The 23,985-nt window shown below is 34.6% G+C and overlaps 1 protein-coding gene across 21 annotated transcripts in view; it reads left to right on the top strand.

Annotated features, from left to right (window-relative positions):
* trpc5a (transient receptor potential cation channel, subfamily C, member 5a) overlaps positions 1-23,985 on the top strand; it is a 137,426-nt gene that overhangs the window by 56,082 nt on the left and 57,359 nt on the right. For all 21 annotated transcript variants that reach the window (XM_073945123.1, XM_073945169.1, XM_073945186.1 and 18 more), the window contains 1 exon segment: positions 4,611-5,132. In XM_073945123.1, the coding sequence (XP_073801224.1) occupies positions 4,611-5,132 (522 nt within the window).

Below are 23,985 nucleotides of genomic sequence, written 5' to 3'. Positions count from 1 at the left end.
TCACATCTGCAGCTGACATCAGAAATGCAGAAACCGTTGCTACATCACCAAAGTCACTTTAGAGCCAGTATTGAAATGCCATCAGTCTGCAGAGATTTCCCAGTATTTCTCTTTTGCAATCATGATATCACAATAATTAACCCAGAAAAAACCAAGCCAAAGCAAACACTACCAGATTACTGTGGTATAAATACAGCACAACCACATACAAAAGCAAGAGATTGACTTGTAATGTCACTTACCAGTTTTATAATGATTTAGCTGTGTGTGCAAAGTTTTTCCTCTCCTATGGACTTATTATGCAGTCTCTGTTGCCATCTTGTGGCAAAACGTTAACCCCTTTTTGCTCCGCTCAATGACCGCCTAATGGCTGTCAATGCGCTGAATCTCCAAATTATAAATATTTTAAAAAGGTGCTATCCTTATAAATAAACTGCATAGTTGCAACCTAAACAACTACATTCTTGCCTAAAAAAGGCTCAAAAGTAAGTTATGTTGTCCAACAGCTGCAATATTTGTCAAACTGTAGTGAGCTTATTTATCTGCTGTCACTCTGTGTGGGCGGAGTAATATCAATGGAGGAAGAGGCTGTATGAGTGCTGAGGTTGCAGAGTATCAACCAATCAGATTCGAGAACCAGACAGAACTGTTGTGTGTGTGTGTGTGTGTGTGTGTGTGTGTGTGTGTGTGTGTGTGTGTGTGTGTGTGTGTGTGTGTGTGTGTGTGTGTGTGTGTGTGTGCGTGTGTGTGCGTGTGTGTGCGYGTGTGTGTGTGTGTGTGTGTGTGTGTGTGTGTGTGTGTGTGTGTGTGTGTGTGTGTGTATATGTATATATATATATATATATATATATATATATATATATATATATATATATATACACACACACACACACACACACACACAGTTAAAGTCAAAATTATTAGCCCCCTGTTTATTTTTTTCCCCAGTTTCTGTTTAACGGAGAGATTTTTTTCAGCACATTTCTAAACATAATAGTTTTAATAACTCATTTCTAATAACTGATTTATTTTATCTTTGCCATGATGACAGTAAATAATATTTAACACTTCTATACAGCTTAAAGTGACATTTAAAGGCTTAACTGGGTTAATTAGGTTAACTAGGCAGGTTAGGATAATTAGGCAAGTAATTTTATAATGATGGAGTTTTCTGTTGACTATTGAAAAAAAAATTTGCATAAAAGGGCTCATAATTTGGTCCTTAAAATGGTGTTTAAAAAATTTAAAACTGCTTTTATTCTAGCGGAAATAAAACAAAGAAGACTTTCTCTAGAAGAAAAAAAACATTATCAGACATGCTGTGAAAATTTCATTGCTGTTAAATATATATATATATATATATATATATATATATATATATATATATATATATATATATATATATATAAATATATACCACTGTAATCAGTTGTACATGTTATAATCTTAATTATATAATAATACAATCATCTGTTACTCTAATCAACTTTAAAATGCAAATTTTCTGAATTTATTGTTATCTACATGAATGGATCAATAGATCTCATCCACATTATATTGTGAGGCTGGAAATGTGTTTTACTGACCCACAAATACATTTTAAAATATATTTTGATTTAAAAATTATATTTAATTCAGCCTCACAGTTACACCTATATTCAGCATACATTTTAGCCAGAAAATAGTTTTACTGTATGGGTTGAGAAATTAGACTGGGATTCGTGAGTGATTGTGGATGTGATTGATGAGGAGAAAAGGTACAAATGGGGTGAAAGACAGACAGAAGGAGAGGTGAAAAAGAGGAAAGGCTCTGATTGGTTTGCGGTTCATCTTCCTGACAGGGTTTCTCTCCCTCCTCGGCAAACAGCTGCAAGGACAGGGTGATATATATATGCAGAGCTCCTCCATCATCACTTGTTTTTCTGTTCACTCAAGCTGTAAACAGTGTTTCGCTCCTGTTTCATCTTCCAGACTCAGGGAGGAGTGAAGGCAGAGAAGGCGGAGCTTAAGACTGTCTCGCATCACATCTTCTGGAAGCTTCTGTGCTTTTAAACATTTCTCGTTTCTGTCAAATTAGCATTTCTTCTGGAGATATGAGGCAAATATAACGATCCAGTTTTAGCTGCTGTCTTGGGCTGAATCAGAGCTTCAAACATTTACCAACTTGTACAGTTTCCCCCTGTCAAAACACATTTAAAACAAACAATACATTTCTAAATAAAAGATAAAAAGTATCTAAAATGTGATGTTTTTTTTCTGAAATTGAGATTCTTAAATTATTAGACTCAAAAAATCTTTGTTGTTTGTTCAAACTACTTATTTAAAATGAGCTGAATCAACACAATTCTTGATTTTTTTGGGGGGGGCAACTTTTTTTTTTTTAACTTCAATCCACTTAAACTTGAAAAAACAACTAATTTAATTCCTTTATGCTGTCCCAACACAAATCGATCATGTGGAAACTTTTTTCATTAGCTGAATAAATACACTTTTTGTTGATGAATAGTTTGCTACAACAATTTAACAATCTAAAATTTTGAGGGTTCAGAAAAATCGAAATAGTGAGAAAATCACCTAATAAAGTTCCAAGCAATGCATATTACTAATCAAATAAGTTTTGATACATTTACAGTGGGACATTTGCAAAAATCTTCACATGGTCATTGCTTAATATCCTAATCATTTTTAGCATAAACGAAAATTCTGTAATTTTGACCCATATAATGAATTGTCTAAAATGTAAGTATGCAATATAAGTTTTGAGGTCCAGACAAAATAACTGACAAGATAAACAGTAATGTATTAATTTTACAAATTATAAAATTTATTTCATAAATTAACAAATTACATGCATACACATATTTTGTGATTAATTTTTTTGTTCTTTCCTGGTTATTTCTGCTTTAAATTGTATTATGGGACCATTAAGGGCAACTTTTAACCTTTAATAATTAAAATAATAATTAAAAGTGAGATATTGTCTGGGTTGGTGATTTATACTATGGTACAAAACCCTTGTAATAAACTGCCAGGGCTGCAGGCACAGTGGGTTGCATGTTCGCCTCACAGCAAACATGCCACTTGTTCGAGCCTCGGCTGGGTCAGTTGGCGTTTCTGTGTGGAGTTTGCATGTTCTCCGGGTTTCCTCCGGGTGCTCCGGTTTCCCCCACAGTCCAAAGACATCCGGGACAGGTGAATTGGGTAAGCTAAATTGTCCGTATGATGTGTATGGATGTTTCCCAGTGATGGGTTGCAGCTGGAAGGGCATCTGCTGTGTAAAACATATGCTGGATGGGTTGGCGGTTCAGTCTGTGATTATTAAGGGACTAAGCCGAAAAGAAAATGAATGAATGATCTGCCAGTACATTTTCTGTTATTTTACAGAATTATTCATCTATGTATTTTTTCTAATGCCTTATTTTAAAATGCTAAAAAGTTAATAAAAGTCATTTGTTATACTGCAGAGTTGAGTTTTTAACATCAAAAGTGGACAGAGAAAAGATCAAGGTCCTATAATGCAATTCACAACCAAAAAAAGCAAAAAGCAGGCAACGGGTTTACGCACATTATTTATGTAAAGTAACTAAACGCTTTTAATGTCAATTAATCATTTTAAAAGTAATAGGTTTACTCCCTTATAAAAGTCAACTTTACAATTACATTTTTAGCTTCTTTTATACTGATGGACTGTCAGGTGAAACACTCTGCATGGATCTTGTGTTCTGAGATCTTAAAGGGATCATTTGTGGTTTTTCTGTGCTAAATGGAGATCCAGACTCTTGTCTAGTCATCTGTATTTTGTTACTTTACTGTTTGTGTTAATGTGGTGCGAGTTGAAAGATTGCTGCATACTGTAAAAAGCATTTAGTTGCTTTACTTAAAATGAGTAAACTTGAAACGGTTAAGTTGACTTGATTTTCATAACTACACAGTTCAATTACTTAATTATTGATAAGGCAGCGGGTTTGCTCACATTATTTATGTAAAGTAACTAAACGCTTTTGATGTCAACTTATCACTTTAAAAGCAATGGTTTTACTCTCTTTTAAAAAGTCTATACTGTAAACAATATCTGTTGTTTAACAGTTGCCATATTTAGTAATTTACAAGTGTTTTCTGTTTATTTACGATTGTGAATTGCATTATGTAAGCTTGATCTCAGCTCTGTAGACTTTTGATGTTGAAAGTTCAACTCTAAAGTTTAACAAAGCAGACTTTTATTCACATTTTAGTAGTTTTAAATAATATAATGTTTAATATATAAATAAGTTTGTAAAATAACAGAAAATGCACTGGCAGTATATTACAAGGTTTTTTTTATCGTAATGTACAACACCAATCCAGACCATATCTCCCTTTAAACGATTAAAAATGTTAATAGAAGTCACTTTTTCCAACTTTTTAGGTTTAAAAGTTGGTGGTCCCATAATGCGACTTCATTTTACAGTGTTGTCATCTATATTCTGTTACTTTGCTGTACTGCTGTTACAATACTTAAAGTGAGTGAACCTGTTGAAACTTGCAACAGTCAAATTGACTGGTTTTTATAATTATGCACACAGCTCATAGTAGAAACACTCTTGATGAACTTTGTCCTGCTTGTTTTTCAGGTCCCTTCCTTAATGATGGACGCCCAGTTCTCGGAGTTCACGCCTGACATCACCCCTATCATGCTGGCAGCTCACACAAACAACTACGAGATCATCAAACTCCTGGTTCAGCGCAAAGTCACCATCCCTCGGCCGCACCAGATCCGCTGCGACTGCGTGGAGTGTGTGTCCAGCTCTGAAGTGGACAGTCTGCGTCACTCCCGGTCCCGTCTCAACATCTACAAAGCGCTTGCCAGCCCGTCCCTCATCGCCCTCTCCAGCGAGGATCCCATCCTGACCGCCTTCAGACTGGGCTGGGAACTCAAGGAGCTCAGCAAAGTGGAGAACGAGTTTCGGCAGGAGTACGAGGAGCTTTCTCAGCAGTGCAAGCTCTTCGCTAAAGACCTGCTGGACCAGGCACGAAGCTCCCGTGAGCTGGAGACCATTCTCAACCACCGTGACGATCAGAGTGAGGAGCTGGACCCACGCGAGTGCAGAGACCTGGCCAAACTCAAGCTGGCCATCAAATACCACCAGAAAGAGGTGAGAAGATTTCTTCTAGATTGTTGTGGATGGGCAATGCTAATGGTGGAGTGTAGCGAATTAGCTGTGCACAAGTTTATTCTCTGAGGTGAAGTTTATTGCTTAGTAAATCACTGTACGAGATCATTTGGAGAGTGTTTGTTGCTGAGGATTTACACTAGCGGCGTTTTGCAATTGCATCAAATAGTTTCCTATTAATTCTTGCTAAATGCTGTCAGCAAATGCAACACAGTAAAGATATTATTTCTAAAAGTGTATTGTATATGTTTAGGTTTAATTTAATCTAGCTGATATTGGGAAATATCTATGATTTTCATTAATAGGTGCAGTGTCTAAGTTTGACACCCAGTGGTTGAACTAGGTATTGCACTCCTGGATCAAAACACATTTTCACTCTGTTCCTTCTCTGAGTCCACGCAAATCGCAGGTTGCCAGAATGACATGAGTGTGCCTGACTATCGAGCCTAAAGGCTTATTTAAGACTGATGTGAACTGTAAGTTAAACTAAAAGCAATGGCACGTGATAGAAGAAATCAATTTTCATAATAAAAGGAGTTTTTGTCCTTACCAACACCTGACATTTTTATTTTAGAAACGGCTTTTCACAGGTGATCAACAGGATGGACTTTGATCACCTCAGATACAGCTCATGCGCTTTATTCAGTGTTAAATGCTAATAATTTGAGTTTGAATGCCATTTTGCATGATTTTTATTGTCATAATTTATTGTCATAGTGCAAGGCAACACATATCAGTGATTCAGCATCTACATTTAATAAAGTTAAAGAGGTTTAACATGTAAAAAATAGATTTTAAACCTTACTATTTCGCTGAAGTGCAGTGAGTGCACTATTCTGTGCTTTTTGAGTGGCTGTATTTAAATTTCTGTTTGGTTCAACGTCTGGTGCAAACAGAAAAATTGCTTATCACTGCATATCTCATCACGTGGCATGTTGTTAGGACACAGGGTTACAATGTAACTTGCTCTCCTAATGTTTACGTTGGTGTATCGTTACGTCTGTTATATTATTTTCTAATAATAACCACCCGTGGAACTCTGAATCTCTCATTTCGGAGTGTGCTACTGTCCACCAGAGGTCGCATTTTTGGACGGATACTTTGAGAGCCTTCCTGACTGAATAAATGAAATACGCTGTTTTCCATGAAGACAACTCAGGGTGCTGAAATATAATTGGCTAAATTGGCAAAACAAAGACAGACGCTTCAGCATTTTCAAAGCAGAATATCTGACTTTAGCATTGTTTTTCAGATAAACAAGAATGTTCTCTTATATAGCATGTTTCTTAAATATCTGCAAACATAATATGGTATTTTTATGCTTTAGAAGAGTCAAAAACATACAGCACCTTTAATCTAGTTGCTATAGGGAAATATCTGTGATTTTCATGCATCTTGAAAATTAAATAAGCAAAATTTAAATCATAAATAAAATAAAAATAATGAAGTATTATATTGACACCTTTAAAAAACAGAAATATACTAAGACATTACTATAAGATTTTTTAAAACTAAAACCAGACCAATTTAATACAAAATAAGACCATTAATAAATTCTACAATAGTTATACATTGATACTAAAAGAAAACATTTACTGTAAATATTCTTGAAATATTAACCCAAAAAAATAAATAATAATAAAAATAAAAAATAATAAAAAATATAAAAAATAATAATAAGAAAATAAATGTAATTGTATACTAATAAAAACTATATAAAATATAAACTTTATTTATTTATTTATTTATTTATTTATTTATTTATGTGTCTTTTAAAATGATAATTAATTTACTCAAATGTGTAATGATATTTTAATAATATATACATTTTCATATTACAGTAATAAGCAGACTTTATTTCGTGGCTGGGGAATGAGCTTTATTATGATAATTAGATTAGATTCAACTTTATTGTCATTACACAAGTACAAGGCAATGAAATGCAGTTTAGATGTAACCAGGAGTACAATAGCAGCAAGTGCAGGATACAGATTTAATGTACTATGAACATTATATACAGGTTGTATTAACTATGAACAGAGATTTACAATAGATGAGTATATGTAAAGGTTGCTATTAATAATCAGAGGTATGCAGATAGATATGAACATAATTACAAATGTATATGGACAATGGGTATGTACAACTCAAGATGAATTAGTGCAATGAAGTGTGATAAATATGTGCAATTTTAATTGTGCAAATTTCAATTAATAAATAATGCAATATTTATGCTGAGTATGGGTGTAGGGGGGGGGGGGGGGGGGGGTTTGGGGGGGGGGGAAGCTGTTCCTCAGTCTGCCTGAAATGGTAATTGTCCTAAAACTAAACTTTTATTTAGATGTGAAATATGAACCAGACATATTCTTGACAAGTTTTGTCAGGTATGCATCTAACTTTTCTTTACTTTTAAATCATGTTCTTGATATATCCACACATTCTGCACCAGCCAAAAACTTTTCTTGAAATACTCAACATAGAAAACACCAAGCTAGTGAGAGAAACTTTCTTTGTGTTGGAGAAGTCCACTCACTTTTTTTCCCACCCCAATTTAATAGCGTTCTGCAGACTCATGCAATATTATCATGCAATCTATCTCAGAATGTGTTGTTCCTAACCCAAGGCAACAGGGAAAGTGCCATACTGTCTTTCTCTCTGAACTTTCAGATCCGCAGGGGGATACAATGTGTGCTGAAAAACCAGAGGCTTGACGAGATTAGAAAGACAGGAGATGGAGACAATGAGAAAGAAGCACTAGGCAGATGAAAGACAGGAGCTTTGTTCCAAAACCTTGTGCACTGACACGCTGCCTACTGCCTGTGGCCAGTTGCCTTCCAAGTCAACGTCCAAATTGTCTTGGACGTGATTAGGAAATCTCTAGGCAGTAGCTGTGAATGCGACAATGAAGTAGTGCGTCGGAACTAAGGCTTGACTTAAAGTGATTGTTGACAAAAAAAAATCTGTCAAAATGTACTCAGTCTTCACTGGTTCCTGTTTAAGTTAGTGCTGTTAAAAACAAAAGCCAATATTTTGAATATTAATTTAAAGTCTGCATGTACTTAAAGTTGCTGAGACTAGGGGGGCAGAAGTAGAGGGGCATGGCTAAGATTATTGTGGCTGAAGCAGTCAAATTGATGTTGACAGAGAAGAACCGTCACTCAAACACAGATAAGTCAGAGTTTGATTAAAGATTAAAGATTTTTCAGCGAATTAATTTACTTTCACAGATTTCTTGTTTACCTAACAAATACCAATGTGCTCTAGCTAAATAAATATTGCAAATTTTGATTTCACACAGACTTTAAGTAAGGTGTAATTGACGATGGGCTGTTGAATTATAAGAAAATAAAGCACATACAATGTAAAACATTGTTTAGATTTCACATTTATCACATCTATTTTATAAGTCTTTTGTCAGGTTATTGTTCTCAGACTACTCCCCTGTGTGAAACTAGATTCTTGTGCAGCTCATCCAAAGCTAAGATATATATCTTTTTTAAATGTTTCCCAAATGATGTTCGACAGAGCAGGGAAATTTTCACAGTATGTCTGATCATATTTTTTCTTCTAGAAAAAGTCTTATTTGTTTTATTTCCGCTAGAATAAAAGCTGTTTTAAATTTTTTTTAAAAACTATTTTTGGGACAAAATTATTAGCCCCTTTAAGCTAATTTTTTTTTTTTTTTTTGATAATCTACAGAACAAACCATCGTTATAGAATAACTTGCTTAATTACCCTAACCTGCCTAGTTCCCCTTATTAACTTAGTTAAGCCTTTAAATGTAACTTTAAGCTGTATAGAAGTGTCTTGAAAAATATCAAGTAAAATATTATTTACTTTCAGCATGGCAAAGATAAAATAAATCAGTTTAAAAAATAAACAGGGGCGCTAATAATTCAGGCGGGCTAATAACTCTGACTTCAACTGTGTGTATGTGTATATATATATATATATATATACACACATACAGTGTGTGTGTGTGTGAGTGTGTGTGTATATATATATATATATATATATATATACACACACACACATATATATACAGTATATATACATATATATATATATATATATATATATATATATATATATATATATATATACATATATATATATATACATATATATACATATATATATATATATATATATATATATATATATATATATATATATATATATATATATATATATATATATATATGTTTTCAAGACCCGCCTGGAACTTTTAGCTGTTTGTTTATCTAAAAATAATAGCCCAGATTCATTGGAAATATGTTCATAGGTCTATGTTTTTGCGAAATGTATAGTACATTGCTCCGGTTACATTTTGTTGCACATTTCAGATGACAAATCCACTAGAGGGCGCTGTCTACATTTTTTTTACTGGACTCAAACCCAAACATTTTGCATCATGAGTACATCTACCGAGCAATCTGACCATGCTGGAAAAAGATAAATACATAAAACGTGAAGTCATTTTTAGCATTTACTTGGTGTTGTGCAAAAAACTACACAAAATAAGGATCTATTCATTAAGAATTTTTCCCTGTAAATATTATTAATATGAAAAAATAAATAAAAGTTGTCAAACTGTAATGTTCATCTTATCTAGAAACTGCAGTCAAATATATGTTTAAGCATGACTAAAAATGTAGACTAAAGGGGGTTGCAAACTGAATGTGCCGCTCGGCGCCGCAACACTGCGCGCACATGACAGTTGAAAATATCGCACACCAGTTGCGACAGAAATTTGAACATGAGATATGTCCTGAGTCATGGCTGGGTGCCTCAAACTGCCCCCAACTTGCGGCGCTGCATCTAAAATGCATGGTGCTGTGTGGCACGTCACCAAGCGGCGCATCTGGTGTGCGACCCCCTAAAGAAATATATATTTCCAATGCAGCTGTTTTGGAAAATAGAATGATTATCAGCCAATCGGAATCAAGCATTTTACAGCCTCATGGAATAATTGTAAAAACCTTGACTTTCTCTTATGATATAAAAAAAGTCCTCATCTGATGTATTTATTTTTTCATGCAGTGCATTATGGGATTGCTTTTCCTGCATGAGATACATAATGCGGCCTCAGAATTTGTCCAAAGCAAGGCAGCATAATGAAGTTTTTAAGCCTACCTTTTGGAAGAGCTTTCTTACTGGAAGTGCTCCAGTGATGCCTTAAAATGCTACCTCCGTAGGCAGATCACTAGGTTTCGGGTAAAAAAAGCACTTGAGTGATGTTCTAGGTAGGATATTTGGAGCAGGTTGATGAAGCAGGCAACAGAGAGTGTTTGTTTGTAGCTGTACATATGCAGCAAACGTTTCAGAGAATCCTAAGGAGGTTGAACATTTTTTTGCAGACTAAGAGGCTATTTAGACAGAATGCATGTTTGCATTTTAAAATATATAAAACCATTATTATCATGTCAAGTTTGTTACTGTAAACAAAAGCTTGTAAAGCTTGCTCTGCCCCTGAGCTCTTTTGGTTGGTCCACTAGTTAGAAACTGACACTGTGTGTAAACGTTTAAATTATTTGCATTTAATTAGTTTAAATTATTTGTTTAAATTATTGCACGGTGCATTAAAAACATGACATTCATGTGTTAGGTGTTCTGAAAGTCATGAGATATGAGAGTAAAAGTCTTTGCACACTGAGGTCCGAATTTTTTTTGTATGCGTTTTTTTTTTTTTTTAATTCAATCAGAAAGATTTGTCACGTAAACAAACCTTGCACACTGAGTCCGATTCGTATTAATTAATCCATTATGAAAAAACGTGAAACATTTCAGAGTCAGTTCAAGCAGTGATGCTTTGTTTTCCTCTCTTTTCCAAAGTAGAGAAGGAAAAAGGAATAGGTTGCATGTTGTTCATCCAATACTACATATATAGAGGAAACAAAGTTCAGCTAAAGAGCTGTGCTGGATTATCACAATATGCAAAGTGTATTTCAGGAAACCAGTGGAATTTTGATACAATGCTTGTGATACTTAACACATTTACGTACATAAACACATCCTGAACAGTGACTTGCAGTACCTATAGACATTATAATAGATGGCCATCACATTGACATATCGGAGCAATAGACAGAAAGTAGATTATAATGTCTATGGGCAGTATGTCAAATGTATGGACACACACACCAAACAGCTGCAGGGCAGAGGTGCGCCAGTCACTGAATCCAGCATATAGGGGTTTTCAACTGTCCTCCAAATTCTGCCGTTATTTTATGCACTGCATTTGACATAAAGTCATCTGTAGATTAAATGACTGCATTCTGTATTTAGCTTTTCACTTTTAAGGTGGCTCTAAACTTTCAAAACATCTCTTAAAGTGCTTTTTCGAATGTGAAAACTGGAAAAAAAATCAAACCCAGTTCAAATTTTTTTTATGGCGGATGAAGATCCAGTGTGCAATAATCCTAATGGCTAGTTTTCACTGAGTGGTACAGTGCTGTACGGGTCGGTACAGGTCACCTTTATTAGGCTTGCATTTCCACTGCCAAAAGGGTACCAATAGTGGGCATGGTGTACAATAGAAAATTTCTGTCGACTTCAATTTCACTTGAGAAAATGTAAAGCTGTACGAGACGTCCACATTATCACTCTCGTGTTTGTTAGTTTCTGAAAGGATCAGATGTTGGAAGCACTTCAATAATCATGCACACATTATTATCATCAGCTCGAGAAGTTCGATATTTCAAATATAGACTATGAACAGAAACCACTCGCACTTTAGACGGCCTTGTAAACAATTACAGTGCACAGGGTAGATTGTGCGCTTCTTGCTTTGTGGCTGTTCATCAAGACAACGATAAGGTTTGCCTTATTATTAGATATATTATTATGGTCTAATGTCTCGGCTGTTTATTTAAAAATGGTGCTTTCTTAGTTTTCATTCTCCTGCTTGTACACGAACTGGTGAAGTTCTCTGTCAACCATTGAGCTGCATGTCTAGCTCCACTTTTTGGTACCCTTTTGTCGTGCTAGGTACCTTTTTAAAAGGGTTCCCAAAATGTGATACGATACAGTTCGCTTTTAGGTACCTTTTGACAGTGGAAACAGCCACATAAGTGCACCGAACGTACCGTAATGTACCGTATCATTCAGTGGAAACATGCAAGAACAGTCACGCATGTCTGAAAAGCAAATTTTTCAAAAACTATGTAAAATTACAGTCACACACTGGTATGGAAAAAAGCATGCTCTGTGTGAATGGACTCTTGCAGTATGTTTTTTTTTTTTTTTTTTACTTGAGTTTTATTTTCTAAATTGTGATATATTGCTGAATTGTGATATATTTGCAGCATGTTTTGTATTTGGATTTTTAAAAAAAAGTTTTTTATTAGCTTTTTTCATCCTGTTCAATGGGCTCTGACCAATGAGACGAGGATAGACTGGCATGTGACAAATTTAAATCCAGTTAGAACTATTGCCTTATACAGTATAAGCAATTACAACTAAATAGAACTTGTAGATTGTAACAATTTGAATCCCTGTTTCAGAACAAAGCAAGTGATTAACACCTATTAATGCTCTAATCAAAGGTTATCAAGGTTTTAATCTAAAACATGAAAAGCACCAGACATTTGCTGAATCCTCAAGACATTCTAATGGGAAACCACCTAATGTTACGTTTCCTTGAGACCCCGTAAATCAATTTTAAAGCCGTCTTGGATTCTCCAGGGAGATTCCAGTCATCTTTTTTCATTTAGAAACCGAGAGGGTCTTGCTGCAAAACTGACACTCCTTTCAAACGAAGGATTTGAGAGTCAGGTCTCAATACGTCTCGTTTCTCTTCCCGTCAGTCAGAGATGTGTTAGTCCATGTGCAACTGTTCCTCCAATTAGCTCTAATTGTTTGGTGTGGAAAAGCTGGTGTGAATACTGATCACAGTGCTGTCAGCGTACAGATCACAAAGTTTACAACCAACAAAGGTTCCATTAGGATGCTTTTAGATCTTTCAAAACCTTTATTTATTCCACAAAAGGCTCTTTGTAATAGAATTATTTTTCTTTAAATTATGTAAACTCAGAACAAAATTTTTCTTGCTTACTGAAAGTTGTTTTGTTTGCTTAATGATTTTGTGGAACCCAAAATGATTAATCCATAGGAAAATTCTAAAATGCTTAATGTAGCTTAATGTAACTGAACATCAATTCAAGAAACCCACATTTCTTTCAAACTTTACTTGTAATTAACACTAACTATTGTAAAAAGAATGAGCCCTAATTCCACAGATAAAATGAAAATATTACATTAAGCTTTTTCCCTCCCATTAAAGTTCATTATAAGGAAAAAGCCTAATGTTACTTAATGTACCTTAACAACAAGCGGCGAAAACTCAATTTCTATCAGATTTACTCATGACAAACAGTTTCTGAAGTCAAAAAGAAGAGCTCTTATTTCAGTGAGTGAAAATTACCATGTAAAGCTTTTTCTGCCCATTCAAGTCTATTATAAGGAAAAAACTTAAAACGTAACCTAACAACAACCTGGGAAAACTAAAATTCACTTTGTAATTTTGTACTTGTAATTAAAATTACCTTCTAAATTCGATAGAAATTAGGGTTTGTACACTTGTTGATAACGGTAGATTAGGCCATGTTAAACCTTTTCCTTACACTCAAAAAATTGTTTGCTGTTTTTTTCAAACTACTTATTTAAAACAAGCTGAAACAACACAATTTGAGTTTTTTTTGTGGGGGAAATTAAGTTTTTAATGTTTTTAATGTCCACTTAAATGTGTAAAAACGAACAAGTTAACATTTATTGTGTGGAACCCAGCATTTTACAGCATATAAGTAAGTGTTAATCAACAGCTTGAAAGGAGTTTAATTCACGGAGTGGAGGTGAAGTAACACACAACGCAATAATGCATACCTTCCAGCCTATCAGATTTGATCATATAAACAGACCATGGAAGAATTGACTTTAATGGGTGAATACGTTTATTGTAATATTGTCCATTTTTATAGTCCTCCTTTTTTTTTTATTTTTTTTTTTTACAGTAGCTAGTGTCAGGGGCGCCCCTAGGGGGTGAAAGTTAGGACGATTCTAAGGGACCACACCATTTGGGGGCCCCTATAGACATTATCAATATCTGCCATATGTGTATATGTGTCAGATAATAGAAAGCATTTGATTGTTCAAGATTTGATGAGAAACTGAAGTATAAGATGATGGGAAAAAATGTTGATTCGTTTAGATGGAGGTGACCAACTACAAGCTTTGGATGTTTATATCAAGTTTATATTTTCTTAAACTTTTATTTTGGGGCACACTAGCTTATAGATATTCTTAAAACTAACAGACTGAACAGACTTTTTTCTTTTTTTTTATTTCATGGGACCTTAAAAGCATCTTTACTGTGTAAAAGTAGTAAAGATATAACAAAAAAAAAAAAAAAAAAAAAGAGATAAAAGTAGTTACAAATAATTCTTGGTCATGCCAGATGTGGGCTTTAAGCCAAGATTGATACTGTAAAATTGTGATCAAGATTAATTTGTGACCGTTTAGTGTTGCGTTATATTTGATCTGATTAAAGATTTATTGAAAGAGATCACAAACTGAGAAAAAAGGTTATCAGCATTCTACTGGAGATTTTCTGCAGTAATTTATCTTTATTTAAAATGAAAATGAAATGAGTCGGAGAAGATGACGGCGTAATACTAAACAGGGTTGAAAGAGCACAGAGAATGGAAATACATGTGTAATAAAACCACGCAGGCTTGCTTGAAACATCACTCAGGGGCTTTATAGTGACAGATAATGCTGGTTGGATTTCATTATACGTTTACAGGTCTCAGGAAGAGCCTTTGTGTTGCTTCAAGCTGCCCTTAAATGGGACCCTGCTGCTTCTGGCCTTTTGTTGTCGCTGTTAAAGCTCTGACTGTACAAGCTTGCGCATAAATATCAGCAAGATTTACTTGTTTTGGGGGATTTTGGGAATACTTAGATTTGGAGATTTGAACAGTTGAGCATCAGTGTTATTTTTTGTATTATTTATGTACTAATTCTATTCTATTTATGTAGTACAGTATTTAAGTTCTATTTATATAATACAATTTTGAATCAGCTCCTTTTTTATACTTTTATTTGATTTAATTTGTTTTTAGGGTAACACTTTACAATAAGGCTGCATTAGTTAATTTTAGTTATTGCATTAACTAACATAAACAAACAGTAAACAATACATTTATTACAGTATTTGAAAAGTTCAGATGCAAAAACCTAAGTAAGTGCCTTCTGGAATTTTCTTCTACAGTGAGCATTGTTCTTAGCCGCTTATGTTCATGTTTAGTTATTTCATGTTAAAAGCTATAACTAATTATTTGCCATAAAAGTAAAATGACTGAATCAAGACAGGAGCCTGAGAAAAATGTCAATTTTGCAGATGGCATGTAAAGGTTTTTGCAATTGAACTCTTCATTTGTTCATGTTAGTTATTATCAATACAGTTGTTCATTGTTAGTTCGTGTTAACTCACAATGCATTAACTAATGTTAACAAGCAGGGATTTTTATGTTTATGATTCGTAAATGCAAAAGTATTGTTCAGAATTAGTTCATGTGTTTAGTAATATGGCTTTGTGCAGGCATTTTTTTATTTGGTAACACTTTATTTTGATGTATTTTGATGGTCCACTGGAGTATTAGTAGACTGTCTGCTTAATATCTGTTGATACTGCTCCTTCAACAGAAATTAAGCTGACTATAAGAAACTTTTGCAAGTACATGTCAACTTAGACAAACCCTAACCTCAACCCAACAGTCAACTTATAATCTAATGAGTTGGCATGTAGATGCAATGTAACTTAAATTCAAACCATCAAAATAAAGTGTGACTTTTATTTTATATTTATTAAGGAATTTCAGTGCTTAGGCTTATTTCAGCTAGTCGCCATGTACTTATTTTAGATTTAGCTTTTATTTTTATACTTCTGTTGTTTGTCATATATTTAGTTTGTTGAGGTCACTGTATCTTGCATCCATTTCTTTTGTTGCATTTGTTTTTTTTTTGTGATGCCGTTTTGGGGTTTTGTTTATTTATTTATTTTTTATTTAGAAATCTCAGCTCCTAAAATGATTCCTAAAATTGTAATAATTTTATTTTTAGTTTAGTTTGTGGTTTTAGCGCATTTAAAAAAGCTTTTGTCATTTATATTTGTTTTTAGATATTTCTGTTTAGCTTTATTTTATTTTAAAGTATAAGTGCTGGCTAACACTTTTCCCAAAAAATTTTTTGTCACATACTTATTTACAGTGTGAATGTTTGCGAATATGAATGAACTTCAAATTGTGTTGCTTTTTGTGGATAGCATTGATTTTACATTTATACAGTAAGCAAGCAGACTTTGGTTTGGCTTATGAATAAAACCAATTTCCTCCTGATGTTCTCCTGCTCATTCTCTTCTTGTTTCTCCCACTCTCCTCCTGTCCTCTCATCTCATCTTTACTGTAATTTTGGAAGAAGGAGGAAAGTTGATTAGGTGCAAAGGAATAGCAGCATAGTCAGCACACACACACATACACACATCTCACTTTCTGAATCGATAAGGATTACATACCCCATATACTGTGCTCAATACCTGCTGCGCTTCAATCTCTTTACTCGCCTCTCATCTGAACTGCTGCTTGAGCGCTGCCATGCATTCATATGCATTGATGGACACAACCGCCGGTGTGAAAACTGGACACAAGTGGGTTCTGCTCTGCGTTTATTGGAGGGCACTTGAAAGTGGTTGAGAGTTTCAGTGAGTTACAGTGGCCATTGCATTTGAAATTGAACATGCTTATGCTGTTTTATGGAATATTGCATTCAGATGAGGCTACTGAAGTTAACAAAAGGCATCAATGATTTAAACCATTTCCATATGGACAAAAGTAACTATCACACTACATATCAGAGAGGGTGAAATATTTTTTTGGGTAATGTTATTTTATAATATATGAAATAAATTCATGGACGGCACGGTGGCGCAGTGGTTAGCGCTTGTGCCTTATAGCAAGATGTTCGCTGGTTCGAGCCTCGGCTGGGTTAGTTGGCACTTCCACGTGGAGTTTGCATGTTGTAAATTGTCTAATTGGGTGTTTCCCAGTAATGGGTTGTAGCTGGAAGGGCATCCACTGCTTAAAACATATGCTGGATAAGTTGGCGGTTCATTCTGCTTTGGCTGATTAATAAAGGGACTAAGCCAAAAAGAAAATGAATAAATCAAATTCATGTCATTCAAACATATTTAGGTCTTCAGTGTTTTGATAATGAGTACATTATTACCTCTGATTGGTCATTTCAGCAGATTTGTTTATATATATATATATATATATATATATATATATATATATATATATATATATATATATATATATATATATATATATATATATAAATTTTTTTTTTTCATTTTTTTCATTTTTTTGTTTAATTTTGTTTATTTTTATTATTTGTTTTGTTCAGTTGTTGTTTTGTTTTTTGTTTGTTTTTGTATTGTTGTTTATTTTTGTTTGGTTTTATTTATTTTTTAGTTTTTGTTTTAATAATTTTTTTATTTTGTTTTATTTGTTTTTTGTTTTGTTTAATTTTTTTGTTTTGTTTTTTGTTTATTTTTTATTGTTTTATTTGTTTTTGTTTTTTATTTGTTTTTTAAAATTTATTTTTTGTTTTGTTTTGTTTGTTTTTTATTTTGTTTTGTTTTAATTATTTTTTTTTTAAATTTAATTTAATTTAGGTTTTTTTATTCGATTTTTCATTTCGCTATAAATAATGCCGCTTTGAATAATGCCGAGTTCAGACTGCACGATTTTCAAAGTAGTCACATCACAGATATTTTCATGCATTATTAGCAGGTGTAGCGTTCCATCGCTGCTGTGCTCCCACGACTTTACAATAGGAAGAATCACCGACAACTTTGTCTCGGTCCGCAAACTAAATCTTACAAACAAAATAAAAAAACACGAGAAGAGAAGTGGAAACAAAGCGAGTTCACGTAGTATATCTTTTGTTATTAACTAGAAGATGGAAGAAAATGTATGAAAAAGAAGCCTTTATTGATGTACTGTAGGAAATGTACTTATTTTGCCCACCTGGATCTTGAAAGGAAAGCAATTTCTCCTCAATTTTTTTTCTTTCTCGACCCAGTTGGGGTATTGCTCAGATGACACGTCAAACAGACATGAGTGCTCCTGCCAAATTTCCACTAGTTTTTCTTTCATTTCTTGGGTCCAAATAGACCAAAAAGAAGCCTTTTGAACTTCTCCCCAAACCTCCCTCTGCCCTGCAGATACCCATACTTGTGGATGTTTTTCTCTCATTGGCTGTAGGTAATCGTCAATGTTATTTTCAATCAGATCTTATTTCACATGGCATGATTTTAAATCACCGACAACTCCAGACATTTAGCTTGCCAGATATCTCCTGGGTATGCAATTCTCTGAGATAGCGTCTTCACACCATGTGATTGTTGAATTCAATCAAATTGTTATTTGACAGATTTTTGACAAACTAAACAAAAAAATGGATATCCCACACATTTTGAAATAAAACTGTTGAGGATAAAAAAAACAATAAAGGTCTGGACTTGTTTCCATTGTGGTCCTCGCTGTTAAAAAAACAAAGTATGGCTGAAAAAAAACAATTAATGTATGAAACAAACAGTACCTCCACATTTAAAACAGGAACAAAATTATTCACAAATAAAAATCATGCAGTCTGTACTCTGCATAAGCCGAATCCGCTTTAATTTTGGAGAGTGTGTAGCAAAATGCTGATATTTAGGTAAGTTTAAGCTTTAGAAGGCATTTGTCCACACAATTGTCTCATTTCAAACCTGCATGATTTATTTTCTTTTGTGAAAACAACAACAACAACAACAAAAAAGAGAAACTTGCAGTGTTGTAAGTCAGCCATGCGTGGAGAGGAAGAAAAACATCATAAAAGTGTACATCTTCTGTTGCCTCATGATAACATTGTGTGAAGAATTGACTGAAATTTGAATTGCTTCCCTATATTGTCCAAAATAAACCACTGTGCTAAACATTTGCTTAAAGTGCAGAGGTTTGACAGCGAGTTGATTGAGTTTTTGGTCGACATGAGAGAAAGTACATTACGTTTCACTGACTAAGACAGGTCAGGTGAAGGAGACGGCAGATCTATTTTCTTGGATCTTTTATGAACACTGGATTTCTCCCGGTATTTTTAGGCCTGCCGGAGGAATAGCTCGCTCTGTTCTCTCTGACGGCACCCTGGGATTGGACATTTCACAACATTTCTCTCACTCACTCCATCTTGATCCAAATCTCACACACACACATTCAGAGGAGGACGAGAGGTAGATAAAGAAAAGACAGGGAAAGCAGATCTGACCGAGAACAAATTGTTGCTGAATAATACAACACAAATCAATTTCTCAGTGTGCTGGTCGGCAGGTTGGTTCGCTCGCAGGCAAACTGAGCAGCAATGGCTTCTTTTGTTCTGATGGAGAGAGAGAGGCTTATTCTTGCTCTATTCTGCAGCTCTGGACCTCGTGTGTAAAGGCAATCAATGCTGCGCTGCTTTGATGACTTCTTGCATTACAGGAATACAGAATAAGTTGTGCAAATTTTTTTTTGTTTTTTTCTTGTATTGTTGAGAAACTGGGGGAATTTATTTAAGCATTCGGTCTGGGAAAGACGGTATTAATACAATCTGTACTTGTCATGATTTATGTTGCCCTTGTGTTGTGTTTTGCTTTGTCTTTCAGTATACTTTCTTCTCTGCCAATCCAGGCTAATCCAAAAACATACCGCTATAAACTGACGTTAAAATTGTTGACACACATAAATATCTAGTGGTCGCTATTGACAATATGTTAACACTCAGACTGTCTATAAAAATTTCAACAAAGACTGTTTTTAGCTTAGATAGTAGAACTGAGATAGAGACTTAAAACAGTTAAACTTGGATAGTTTCAGGTTTGTATCTCTATGATTGAGTAGCCTGGTGAAGTTGGCAGGCAAGATCATCGGTTTTAACCAAACTGGTCCAATGGTAATTTACAATATTTATTTTTTAAAGAGAGCTCAGGGTATCCTTTGCACCCTTTGCTGCCATCAGGACCTCTGTTTAGAGTTTCCTATTTGCAGGACAAATAGAACTAGTAATTCTTTTATAATGGTGGCCATTAGGTCATTAAATAAGTCCAGCAGTGCACCTAAAAATGATGTATTGTATGTTGTGTAGCAATATTTTGTTAATTTGTACATGGAACTTCGCTTGTTATGGCACCTAGCTGCAATTTTAGGTTCCCTAAATGGGATAATTCTGAGTCTGATACATTGCTGGAGATTGTGAAATACATCCAAGGAGGTATGTTTATTTATTTATTTTTGTCAGTTTTTGTTTTCACAAATCCACAAGAGGCCGCTGTGTACACTTTTTAAAATCTCAGATTTCTCTAGCTAGTGTCATTTGCACCTGCTGTTCTCGTGTAAATTCACCAAAGTAGTTCGAGCTCCAGCTGGGTCTGTTGGTGTAAAACATATGCTGGATAATTTGACTGACTGACTGACTGACTGACTGACTGACCAATTAACTGACCCACCCTACTCCTTTCCACAGATTGATCCAATCACCCACCTCCCAAAATCCATCAGAGAGTTTTAAAAGCAATCCAGAAAAAGAAAAACCCCCACCTGTGCAATTTACCACATTCTTATCCTGTTATTTATTTATTAATAATTCTCATTATTTATTTATTTTTTTGCTTCTGTTTTTCTTTGATCTGCTCCCTGGAACCGTTTTTCACCAGATTCGAACCCTGGCATTGTGGTCAACTCCTCTATGCGTCTCATATTTGCCGATGTGCATAGCGAGCTACTGGACAAACTTGTAACAGCACGAAAGCCGCCCATAAGGGAGTAAGTGGTCACCTGGTCAGCATGAAAAGAAATAGCATCATACCACCCAGTAGCATTCGTATTAATAATGAAATGCAGCCTGACATACTTCTGGCTACATAATTTGCAATCTCCACAAATGCAAATAGGGCTACACACCTGATTTAGATGATTAGCCCATTAGCAGAGACTGACACCTGTAATGGGTGTGACAAAGGAGACATCCGAAACATATAGTGTTGGTGGTCCTCCAGGAATGTGGTTGAGAAACACTGTTCTATATGGTATGAATTAAGACTGCAATATACATTGTTTCAACATTGATATTATATAGTGATCATTCACAATACCAACATTGCAGATTATGCTGTGTTAAATCTGGATTACAGTTTATTATTTGTATGGGGTTTTTGAGGCCTGTGACTGATATACAGTGGGGGAACTAAGTATTGAACACGTACCCATTTTGTCTCAGAAAAGGTGCTGTTGACTTGAAATTTTCCATATATGAAGAGTAAACAAAACTAATTAGTTTGCAAATAAGGTTGTTTGAAATAAAATAAATGAAGCAGGGAAAAAGTATTGAACACATGAAGATAGGGAGGTGTAGAACGGTAGTGAAAGCCCAGACAGCAGCTTAAATCTCTCATTAGTTCTTTAGCAACGATCTGCCCTTCCTTATTGTAAATGAATATTTGCTGCTTCAGTTCAACATCTACATGATCAGGATGATTAAGATGAAACCAGGGTGGACATTTCAGCAAGACAATGATCCAAAATACAGCTAAGGAAACTCTAAAATAGTTTCAGAAAAAGAAAATAAAGCTGTAGAATGGCCCAGCCAATCACCTAACCTAAATCCAATAGAAAACGCAGAACCATCGAGATTTTTACACTCTCTTGAAGTCTCTGAAAAAAATCACACCCGAGCAATGCATGTGACTTCATTCTCCATCTTTAAGCTGCCATCACCATAAAAAGCCTTTTATATAAAGTATTAAATGTATTTCAGTAGTTCGGTGCTTTCACTTAGTGTCATTCCATTGTTATTGTTTTCTGATTTTCTGTTTTGTTTTATTTTTATGTTTGTGTTGTTTGTGTTTCTACCAAAATCTGGTTCAATTCCATATCAACAGCTCCTATGTTATTCATGTTATTCCCAGGAAAAAACATGACGTGTTGAATACTTATTTCCCCCACTCTATTTATAGCTGTATTATTTTATGGGTAGTGAAGAATAAGTGTAAGCAAACCAAATGGAGGCATCATTGTATCCACTTGATTCTGCTGTTGACTTTCTGCCTGTTTAATGCTCTCCCGACACTCATCATATGGTACAATCATGTTTTATCCATTAATGCCTCAACCTTACTGCGCACATTTATCCTCACAACTGTTCAAAATTACATATGTGCTGTTTTGCACAATCATAACCCCATTAAATATTAATATGGGCTGTAAACGGAAAGAAGGAAACAGGGAATGAGGGAACAGGAAGAGGAGAAGCATCCAAAAAGAGATTATTCCAGCTGTGAAAAAAAAAGCCAAGCATGAGTTTCTGGCTACAGTAACATCAGGCTTATCCAGAGTTTCAGTCCGCTGCCCGTCTGTTTCTATATACTAGCCTCCCTTCCCTTGTCATTTATTCATCTCTCTCGGCAAGAATAGCAGGAACAGCATAAATTAACCAGCACTTCAGTGTCTCGCTGACAACAGATCGCTTCAGACAACTTAAATACAAGAGGAGGTTATGGTGACAATGAGGCATTTCTCTAAAACAACCCGTTAGACAAAATGTACCAGTGGCTTTCAGTGCATAGTTGACGTGTGTATTTGTTAATGGGAATAGTTACACCCACCCATTGTACGCTTGTGTTTATATAGCACTATACTGTGTTTATATAGCACTACACTGTAAAAAACTATTCGTAGATTAGCAGTTTTCCAAATTTAGTCATTTATGTTTTTATTTTTACCCATTTATTCATGTATTTGGATTGCATTTTGGGATCTTGATTTGTCTTCTAACAACTTTTATTCTTGATAAGTTTGAAAAAGGGACATCTTTAATAGTTTTAATGAGCAATATCACATGAGTAGCAGTGCGATATGGCTGTATATCCTCACTGGTGGGTGGCGTGTGTTGGCACAAAATGTCAGGCTGAGTGTCTTTGTGTCCCACCAGTGCTGATATACAGCCATATCGCACTGTATAGAAGTGTCTTGATAAATATCTAGTAAAATATTATTATCTGTCATCATGGTAAAGATAAAATAAATCAGTTATTAGAAATCAGTTATTGAAACTATTATGTTTAGAAATGTGTTGAAAGAATCCTCTCTCCGTTAAACAGAAATTGGGGGAAAAATAAACAGGGGGGCTAATAATTCAGGGGGGGGGGCTAATAATTCTGACTTCCACTGTATGTTGCGGGAAGCGGTAGCCTTTGACATACATTGTAGAAAAAAACCCTATTGAAGTCAATCGTTACTATTTTACAATATTTCTATTTTTATTCAGCAGAAGCAAGAAATGTAAACAGGGTTGGGACAGATGGAGGGTGAGTAAATTTATTTTGAGGTTGAACCATTTTATACAGTAGTAGCTAACAGTTTTGCAGTTTTCTAATAATTTTGCGTGTGCATGTGTGTGTGTGTGTGCGCGTGTGTAATTGATGAAGTAATTATTTTTAGTTATTCTGAAAACACGCATATGGTCATTTATTAAATTTGTAATTTTGCCACATGTTTCTAAAAAATGCTGTGTGTGAATAATTGTTAATATTGAACTGTTCTAAAGTGAAGCCATTTGTTTCAAAAACAACACATCTAGATTTAAATCTTAAATATAGTTAGAAGGCAAAGGTACATGCTAATGAACTAATCCTGAATTATGTGCTACTGGTTTTCTTATCAAACGTGGATTTTCTAATACCATTTTGAAAATGTAAGGATAAGGA

The sequence above is a fragment of the Danio rerio genome, chromosome 1 (assembly GCF_049306965.1).
Source record: "Danio rerio strain Tuebingen ecotype United States chromosome 1, GRCz12tu, whole genome shotgun sequence".
In the NCBI taxonomy this organism is placed as follows: domain Eukaryota; kingdom Metazoa; phylum Chordata; class Actinopteri; order Cypriniformes; family Danionidae; genus Danio; species Danio rerio.
This window is presented reverse-complemented; position numbering and strand designations above follow the sequence as displayed.